A 10,559-nucleotide genomic window follows, 5' to 3' on the forward strand; every position below is an offset into this window, starting at 1 on the left:
ACGTATAGCAATTCTTCAGAACATTTTCAAGAGGATGAATTAACACAGTTTTGGTTTGAAAGCTAGAAGTTATCCTCGGATTTCAGAGAAACCTGCATAATTTTTGCTTGTGTTTAGCACAACTTATCTATGTGAGAGTGAATTTTCTTCACTGTACTGGACACAAGAAAGTTGTGTTTGGTTATGCAGACCCACCCTTCACATTAGTAATAGAAGTCCAAGTTGATGTCCTTGATTACCATAAGCTGCAATGCTTCTTCCCAATAATTGCATTATGTAATGGACACATTATTAATACATAATTAAAGCTACTTCTAATTTTAATGTCTGTGAAAGAAGGTAATCTATGTACAGTTTTAGTAATTGTATAATTATTAGGCAATATGATCATGCAATTTTAAACGTTAGCATTGGAAACCCTGTAATATTAATTTGTGAAATGGCAAAAGTATGAATTTTGCTTAATATTTTGAGAATCTCTGATCTATAGCATTGAAGTAGGCAAGGTGGTCAACTTTCACTTCTTCCTTGCATAAGGTGGTATAGTCAGGAGTAAATTACATTAGTTTGGTTTGAACTTATTGACAAGCATGCTACGGTTACAACCCATCACACCTTATTCTGAAAAACGAGAGAGAGAGAAACTTTCTGTATTGCCTCTTGATTGTTGCCATTACCTGGCTTCTCTGCTAAAATGGCAAAAAAAAGTTTTATTGTATTTTTTATGAATCCATAACAGCAGCAATTTACTCCTGATTGCACAAATTCTGCAACATAACGTTTTTTTAGAGGAGCAGGAAACTAAATAATTGGTACAAAAACAGTCAATTTCGGGTTCAAAAGCGGTAAATAAAATAAAATTTTGGTGTCATAGCGGTGAATAATCACATGAAAAGTGCTATATAAAATGACATTTTAGTTTTAAAATTGTGAATCCTAAATTTGATTTGGAAACTGCACTTATTACACAAAATAAACTTATCCCTTCTAATAGCACATTGATGTAGTTACCAGAGTATTATTAAGTTTATTCGTGTGTTTGGTTTGAGTTGGTGTTTTAAGTCCACTTTATGCACAGTAAGGCTAATCGGGACTGGACCTACAGTTTAAAGTGGAATCCGAACCACTTGTGCCTCCACCGGGTATCGAACCCGGAACCCCTTGATTACAAGGCGAGGATGCAACCACTGCGCCATCGGGGAGGCCCCGTTTATTCGTGTGTAAAGGGGTTCATTTTTGCTTCTCAAAAATTTACAGCAGAATTAATCAATTTTCCGTTAATTGCATAACTCACAGGATACTCGAGACTTCAGAAAGTGTTGCGTTGGTATATAAATGGTAAATTTTGTGTTTTCGTGACAAAACAGGGTAAAAAAATGCACCTCACACCTTTCAGAAACATGAAAAATTAACATTACAGCATGTTATTTCTTATTTCGTGTTTGCGTCAGAAACAAAATTTGCATGCCTCTAATAATTGGGAACAGGGGTACTAGATTAAAAAAAAAAATACTACAAGAGTATGAAATCAAATAAAAATATATTTACATTATTATTATACAATAACTCAGTATTGTAGACTAGCTTCTTATCTAGATAAACTATCACAAGAGGGTTTTCAATCAAAACAACAAATCTTACTACACCAGACACCTTTGAGTGATTCAAGTGTGGGAGAAAAAAAAAAGCAATATTAGCTTCCAGGTCAAAAGGTACTCTCTTCAGTGTATAAGTATCCAGTTACTTGGATGGTTGTATGCAAGAAGTATGGGACAATGAAGCAGCAGTGAAAGGCAGTTCTCATCCACTTCCTTTGAGATGGCAACCCAATCACCCAACCACTTCTGCATGTCTTCAGTCTTCATGTTGGCTGGGTTCAAGCCACGGAAGAAGCATGCCTGCATGAAACAAAATATTTCTTTAAAATCAAATGTAAGGATTGGATAGACTAAGTGGTATCAGGTGATTTACATACATTGGTAAAATTACCAATAGTTTTATTGATCCAACAATCTATGAATAGCCTTAATTTAGTACAAAATTTTGCCATTTTGTTATTTTTTATGAATGTAACCTCAGAATTCATGCATCCTAGTTTTGTAGGGAATTTTTTTTTAAATATGTCGTTTCTTTTTCAAAGGAAAAGCCTATAGCAGTGAGCTGGTAACATACACTAAAGAGGTAAATTAATCATTATCATTCAAGGAACACTTGGAACTATACATCAGACGGGTAGAATAATGGTTATTAAAAGCCACTAATATGACTTTTCCACTTCGCCCATAAAATCGCAATTTCCAAACCCATCAAGAGCTGTACAAGATACAGTGGAACTCTGATTTTACATTTTCCTGCATTATACATTCAATCTTGATGGTCCCAAAATAGAAAAATGTTTTAAAATTTTCCTCGATTTGACATTTTTCTTCTTTTTATTTTTTTTTAAGCTTGGACCCCTGACAAACGTAAAATCGAGGTTCTACTATACTAGCACTGCTTTTGATGTATTTAAATTGCACAATGAAAGAAATTCCAATTTAAAAATACGAGTGTACACACACAAACAAGAGGAAGAGAAAATTAATTTTACCACAAAATACATGCATGCATGAAAAATAATGCTAAAAATCTGTTTTTAAAACTGTTATTCACCTAAAACAATTTACAGGAACTTCCCTGGAGTATTAAAGTAGCATTTCACATGGAATAAATTTACCAATTACATTCTGTTATAGGTTGTCATCACTTATAGGTGCCATAGTTCGCAGCCGCCAAACGAGTGCATGAAAGAGCCAGATCTGGCTCAAAAGGAGCAAAGCTGGAAACAGTGATCGGCAGCTGGTGAAGAGAGAAGGACCTAGGGGAAATTGTTCCTCTTCCTCTTTAATTGGTAAGGTCTTTCATCATGTAAAGTAAATTATAAAATGAAATGTAAGTTACAGTATCCATAAGAACTTGCTTTCCAACTTACCCATCGCAAATCATCTTTTGTCATTTCCATGATGCCTTCTCGAATAATGGCATTGTCCATCTCCTTCATTATCTTTGCTCTGTCCTCCAGTCTTCTGCGCCGGCGCCATCCAACATGCATTCCGTGCATTCGAAGTAAAGCTGTCTGTATTGATACATTGAATGAAAATGAAGAACAACAGCTAAGAATTTTCATTCCTACAGATAAATTAATAGTATCTGCATAAAATCACGAGATAACAATAAAATTTAACCACACGTGTTCTTTTACACCACATCTTTCAGATAATTGTAATTGCTAGCAGATACATCAGATGGCATTGAAAATAAGTTTCAAATCCATTTACACTGATTTGTTGGAGAAAATAGTTATTGTTTTCTCAATTTTGATCATTAGTTATATTTACCATTTACACTTGTTTCACTTAGTAGTGCTGCAATTCACTTTTTTACAGCATTTTTATCCAAGTGCTGTTCAACTGACTATTTGATTGTCCTTAAGTACAATTTTCTCACTGTGTGATAATTTTTTAATTCTTTTAGTGAAAATGAAAAATGTTCTAATTCATTTTGCAAAACTTTAAAAAGAGTGCATCACGGTATAAATTTGACAGTACTAATAAATTTGCTGACTATACAATATATAAAATATTACAGCATTCACTACACTCAAAATTAGTCATCAAATCTTGGGATCCCAAGGCAATGAAACATTTTACATATTCATTTTTGAAAGGTCTCATTATGTGTAAAACATATCTAGTAAAGGATAACTAAGTTTCAACTTCAGTGGAAAAAATCTCCAAGTGTGTGGGTTTGGTGGGTTATAATATGTGCTGGTTTTTTCATACCCTGAAAAGGGGGAGAGAAACGTGTGTGGAAAAACATTTCCATCATGTCTGTTCTTTTGTGACTTCTTTGGTCAGAGTTCTGTAAATTATAACCCCACTTAATCATTGCAAACAATTAACCAGTTCACCTAGGCTCTTTGAGATCCTGGGATATTAATCTTTGAACTCATTAAAATTGGCTCAGACTTGTATTATGAAGCTTAAAAATTGCAATACATACTCTATACAGCCTGTAACTACTGAGAAAGCTGTTGTAATGCTCATTTGCTTACCCTTAACATATCTATATAACTTATGAAGTACAAGTAGATGCATCTCACAGAGCTGAATTAGCGAAAGATGAAAGTGGTTCATTTTACATGCATTATCTTGTCTGTGTGACTATTTGGCTCTGAAATTGTCAGTTTGTGACCGTATGAGGTGAACATTATGCTTTTCTGTTCGCACTGTCCATTCTTTGCTTTGTTTATGTCATGCTGCTTTTCGATTTCCCTGATGTGTGAACACAGAGTTATATCTCAGCATGAATGAAAGGAAAATTTCAGAGACTATCAGCTTATTTTCTTAATGAAAACTATATAGTCCTTAAAATTACTACACGTCTGGAACAAAAAAATCTGGTACCACTAGGTATACCTAGGTCATTCTCAAAAAAAGTGGTAGAAATGAGGAGAGGACTTCACAAAAAATTATAATTGTTGAAAATTTGTAAAAATAATGAAATATTCTAGATGATTTCACAAACAAATTAAAATTGTTGAAAATTTGTAACATGAAACCGAAAATTAATTATATAAATTAAATCAAGAAACTGAAATAATGAAAGTGGTTTCAATTCTATTAGGAGACATTATAACCACTTTTCTGGCTGTTACTAAAGCTTTGGCTGACAGTTAATGAATGTATGTAAAATAATGCTAACCAAACTGCCTTGACAATAATACACAGTTGAGGAAGTCCATACTTACCACATGATATGAGTACATGTAATTCATATGGTAAGGCTCGTCAGAAAAGAATGCTTTGCAGCTGATTATTTGTGGCACATCAGGATGGACACCACTGCCTAGCAGTGAGAGAACATGCCTCCATGTCTTGTACATCTCTTGTTGCTTCACTTCTCTCAGGCGTTCCTGCAGGCAACGGAAAACTGGGCGATTATTGTAGAGCCGTTTGCGCTGCTTCTGTACGGCGAAGTCTGTTCGTTGCTGCAGGGTCCAGAAATGGGAGCACAGGAACTGTTTGGGAAACATGTATCTAGGAAAGAAGAAGAAACAGGATCAATTCTCAATTTTGGCTGTAACTAGGACAGATGTTCCCGAGTAAAAATCTACTGTAAATGGATAAATGCTAAAGCAATTACTAGTTCAATGTAACATCATAAACATGGAAAGTTTATCTTGTAACACACGATGTTGGTCCAATCACAATGGCCACCAACAATCATGATATGAATGAAGTTAAATAGGAAATTAACAACGATATCAATAACAAAAAAAAAAAAAATGGTACTAATCTGATATTCCCCTGACAGATTTCTTCATTTTTACAGAAGAAACTACTTACGGTAATAAGTTCCTGTAGCATTGTCTAACATCTGGAAGGTGTTTTGTGTGATGTGGGAATGTTTCATAGCGGAAATTCAACCATTGACGCATAGCCCCACGAACCATTTCTGGTAAGGTTAGGTTAGGTTAGGTAGGGTCATGTATAGGTTACAATAGTTAAAAATTGGTTTCGAAAAAAATATGCGTAGCCCCACACACCATTCTCGCATAGCCCCACAAACCATTGACATATAGCTCCACAAACCATTTGCAGAAACGTATGTTCTTCAGTTAAAAAAAAAAATTGCAATTACTTTCATCAAAAAAACGTGAATACACGTTAAAGAATGTTCCACGAAGCAGATAGGTAAGTACAAATGTCAAAAATTGACAAAACGAAGAAGTTATAGGTGTCCGGGGAATATCAGATGTTTACCAAAAAAACCTTGCAGAAAGGTTATAGTTGGTCAACAAACCTAACTCCTACCTAACCAACTATAATGAGCAAACAGCATACAGAAGCATAATTATAAAGCACCAAACGTGACTTGCCTGAGACGGGAAAAATCATTCTACCCAAAAGATGCAGTAACTAATCAGAAGACAATCATTGTGTGCTTATAGACGTGTACAGAATTAGATTAAAATAGAAAACACATGTGTATCATGATGATACAGGAATTGCATAATGGCCCTGTCTACTTCACTGCATCTTTTGACTCTCTTTGCACTTGTGTGTCTAGTTGGTTACAAGGTGCAACAAGCTGTCTACTTTGTTGATTTGGTGTCATGCAGTGTATTTGGTGTATGCACTACATTCTGGATCAGTGTACAGTGCTGTGTAGGGTCACGTGGTACATGTTAACGACTGAAATGAACATTTAAAGTAGCAGACAGGCATTTTTGCATCTTCTGAACTCAAACACCACTTTTCTTGCATACAGCATCTAATTGGTTCAACAAAGTTTCCTTGCACCAGCCTGAAATGGACTAATTGGAACTTGGGTCCACGGAAGAAAACAGGAAATACCCCTTCAATAAAAATAGAAGGATGTGTGCTTGTTAGTTCTGTACATTTACACATGCGTACACACACACAAACACACATTTTAAGGTAATACTTACGCCAAAGGAAAGATAACGTAATTCGTAAAAGGTAGGGCAGACAGTAGTAACACTGGAGCAACTTTCATCATGTCTTTTGGCATCTGATGGTATAATTCAATATCTCTTCGGGATAAAAAGGAAAAACCTTTGGAAGGGCTGTGCACAACCCTGGCTACTCTCACGAACTTCTTCAGGTCACTGTAGAAGTCTTTGATACCCACAGAGAAAACACGATAAATATGCATTGCAGATGGAAAGTTCTCTTCCAACATCTTCTGGTATTTTTCAACATACTGCATATATCTTGAGAGAACATATCGCCAAAATTTAAGTTTTCTCTTATCTTTCGGTGTAATTTGAGTTTGGTTCATGTACCTGAAATAAGAATATGGCTTGAAAGAAATGTACACTTAATTCATAAAAAGTTATGTCACTATTAATGCATTATTGGCTGATCATGTTAAGTTCACTTCATTAATGGTGCACAGGATAGGGTGACCAACTTTTCATACTAACATTGGACACAGTCTAACCCGACAAAGAACAAAAACATTTAAGGAATGTAATGGTCATGGTTTCAATTGTGTAATGAATTTTGAAAGTTGCACAGGGTGATGGTGCATCTAGAATACTGGAAATAATACTGGAAGTAAGAATCTTTCAAACATATAAACTAGTTTGTTGTAAAGCTTCAGAAAGTATTCATGACTAATTATGTATTATGTTCTGCAAGTAAAGTGACAACTGCTGGAAGAGTTATTTTCACATGTTGTCTACACATGAGGATATGAAGGAAAGTATGGTAATGCTAAGGCAACCAGACCTAACATACTTAAAACAAATAAATTATAACATGAAAAGAGCACCAAACTTGACCTGCCTGAACTATTTGTGAAAGCATATAGGAGTGGGATGGAAACAATAGTTCTGCACAAAAAAAAACAACTATTAACCAGAAAACTCGTTCAGCATGTGCTTACAGATATGAGCTAAATGTGACTCATATAGGAAATCTGTATATCTAGATGATAGGATTATTTTTACATCATTTCAAAACTGATGTTTTCTTAGTCATGTAACAGAAGTATTTACAGTTACAGGAATGAAGCAAATACCAACCATAACGAAAACAAACAGAAATTTCAGGGAAACCTGCAGGCACAATCAGACTAGAGCCCAGGTCTCGGGCACACCATGCATGAAATATCAGACATTTTTGTCACCATTTGGAAGACAACCGGGATGACTTTTCGCTCTAAAGTTTGCACATTAACTTTTTGTTAGGCTGAATAGTTCCCTCCCCAGAGTATAAAAGAAAGGAATATCGTGTAAAAGTTTTACATTAGAGGTAGTGAGCTACTAATTTACTGATTTCTAACCTAACCTGTTAATAGTAAACTCAAGAATAAAATTCAAATGCTACTCGAACTGTGTAATTACATGAAGGGTATAGTGTGTGTACAAAATCTGGTCGTGGAACATTAAAAACATGTAACTAATTCCGGCACGAAAAGATAAATTATACCTATAGGAACAAACATCACATCGTCCTGAATTCGTGCCAAGGAGTGTCCGACGAAGCAAATTGTTCCATATTGGAACAAAAATCATTTTGTTCATTTTAAACCAGTGGCGTGGGCAAATTTGACAAATTTCAATCCTTCCAAATACATGTTTCGAGATCCCATTTACGTTCTGCTATAGCATAAAAGGGTATTATAATTTCTTCCACTCAACACACTTTCCAGGTTCGCAATTCGCCGGTTAAGTTTGCATTGCAATAATCTGTGATTTCATGATCACAGAATACCCAGTTCGTTACATAATTTTCGCACAACACAAACGAGAAAAATGTATAATATCCTCAATGCACAACTGTGAAACAGGGGCAACCACAATTTTTTTTGTCTGGAAGGGGGGAGGGGCAAGTACCAGGCGTCTATTGGCGTCTCCAAAAATTTATGTAGGGTGCGTGGGTCAGGCCAACGATAAAATTTTAGTAGTAAATAATTATTTTTATTGACATGCTTATGATTATTACTATAATAAAATAATTATTATTTACTATTATCATAGAGGAGTTAGGGAGTAGAGGATTACCCCACATTTAAACCTCGCTGCGCTTTGAAATTGCATTTCCATCGGTGGCCAGTAGATGGCGCGGCCGTCTTCTTTTGCTGCTCGCAGTAAATAGGGGGGGAGATTCATTGTCCCACTGGAGTGTCCTTCACCACAGAAAGGACAGGGGTGGGTTGTGAAACAGGTTTTCTGAAAACGAGGGGGGAATATATGTCTTTTTCTGATTTCATGCAGTTTCATTGATTGGGTGGCGAACGAAGTATCATGGGAGCAGGGCGCAACCCCATCTATAGGGGAGCAAGAGATACCTGTACTCTTGTATGCGGACGATATAGTCATCATGTCGGAGACAATAGAGGGGCTACAAAGGGGATTAAATAGCATATACGAGGGGTGCCAAAAATACAAAATGACAGTTAACATTAGAAAAACTAAAATCATGGCTTTCAAAAATGGGTATACTTTCAGCAAACAAGAAAAATGGAATTACGGGGGGGAAGTAATTGAGCCTGTCAAGCGTTTCACGTACTTAGGAGTAACATTATCTATGACTGGAAGTTGGACGCAACATATACAGACACGAAAAAGCAAAGCAAAGCTCGCAATAGACCAAGTAATACGTACCATAAGTAAAGTACCGCAAATGCCGTTCTCAGTGATTCAGGGTTTGTACAAGTCAATAATAACAGGAACTTTGAACTATGGGGTTGAACTGTGGGGGGCAAGAGGAGGGAGCACAGTCGCAAGCATTCAAACAGAATACTACAAAAAAGTGTTGTGTGTAAGTAGAAGTACTGCCAATTGTGGGGTACTTAAAGAATTAGGTCTAAGCAAAGAGACAGTACAAGCTAGGATGAGAACTTTAAAGTATTGGCTTCAGCTAGCAAGGGAGGGTAACACGACACTTAAGGGTCAATGTCTGATAATGCAAGTAAGAGAAGAAAATACACGGAACTGGGCGAGGGATATAAAAAACATGTTGAACTCTATTGGGATGGGGTGGGTTTGGGAAGCAGGAGGGAGGGTAGATACATCAGTTGAAAATCAAATTAGAGGGAGACTTATGGACATAGACAGACAAGAAATACTAGCCGACTGTCAGACGAAGACTTCACTAAGAGATCATTTGAAATCAAGGGATTGGGGGAAAGCAAGATACATAAACTTGGTAGGCAAAAAAGAAAGGGGAGGGATAGCATGGTTCAGACTGGGGGGTTGGAAACAAGTAAAAATTAAGAATGAAGCAGGGGAAACTATATGCTCTTTGTGCGGGGAGGGAGAGACGGGCGAGCATCTGCTCTCTGCCTGCCCCTCTACGCGTGATTTACGAGACAAGTGGGTTGAGAACGTAACAGAGAGGGAAATAATGGAAGTGGTAGAAGACAGAAGAGGAATCATAAGTGAGATAGTGCAACGAGTGGGAAGATATTTGTGGGAAGTGAGGGAGCGACGAGGAAAGGCGCTAGCGGACAGCGATAAGAACGAAGAAACCGCACAAAGTGAACCGAGCGTGTAATACGTGTACTGTGGGTCGAGCAGTGTGCAATGTATATGTGTTTTGTTTTGTTTTGTTCTGTTTTGTTTTTCACATTATTCAACAAAGAAATTCAAATTCAAGTAAGTCTCCAGACAGGAGGCCGAATGAACCGGACACACAACTTTATTTGCATGTGCAATATTTCGATTGCTAAAATATACTAATTATGTTTAATTTTTTCTTTTGTATCTGATCAACTGCTAAGAGTTATTTGTATACTAACGTAAAGAAGGTACAATATTAATACATGACTTTGAGGGAAGAGAAAGTGTGTGTAATGTAAAATTAATGTAGTGCGTACAGCGTACAGCTCGCACAAGGAAAATGTAAATAAATACAATACAATACAATACAGAATGAGGACTTTGCCAGGCAGCTACATACCCTACCAGGGCGCGAAATCATTGAAGATTGATTTTTTTTTGGGGGGGGGGAGGCAAGAAGATTGTGGTCTACACAGACATACAC

The 10,559-nt window shown here is 36.5% G+C and overlaps 1 protein-coding gene across 1 annotated transcript; it reads right to left on the minus strand.

The window, feature by feature from the left end:
• Positions 1-1,521: 1,521 nt before the first annotated feature.
• Positions 1,522-8,242, minus strand: LOC145998574 (LETM1 domain-containing protein 1). The gene is made up of 5 exons (XM_083135008.1): positions 8,001-8,242; positions 6,494-6,850; positions 4,790-5,078; positions 2,972-3,115; positions 1,522-1,898 (listed from the first exon to the last, which is right to left on the minus strand). The coding sequence occupies exons 1-5, from the start codon at positions 8,093-8,095 to the stop codon at positions 1,722-1,724; spliced, it is 1,062 nt and encodes a 353-aa protein (XP_082991134.1). The 5' UTR covers positions 8,096-8,242; the 3' UTR covers positions 1,522-1,721.
• Positions 8,243-10,559: the final 2,317 nt, after the last annotated feature.

This window comes from Lepisma saccharinum, chromosome 14 (assembly GCF_977018435.1).
Source record: "Lepisma saccharinum chromosome 14, izLepSacc3.1, whole genome shotgun sequence".
In the NCBI taxonomy this organism is placed as follows: domain Eukaryota; kingdom Metazoa; phylum Arthropoda; class Insecta; order Zygentoma; family Lepismatidae; genus Lepisma; species Lepisma saccharinum.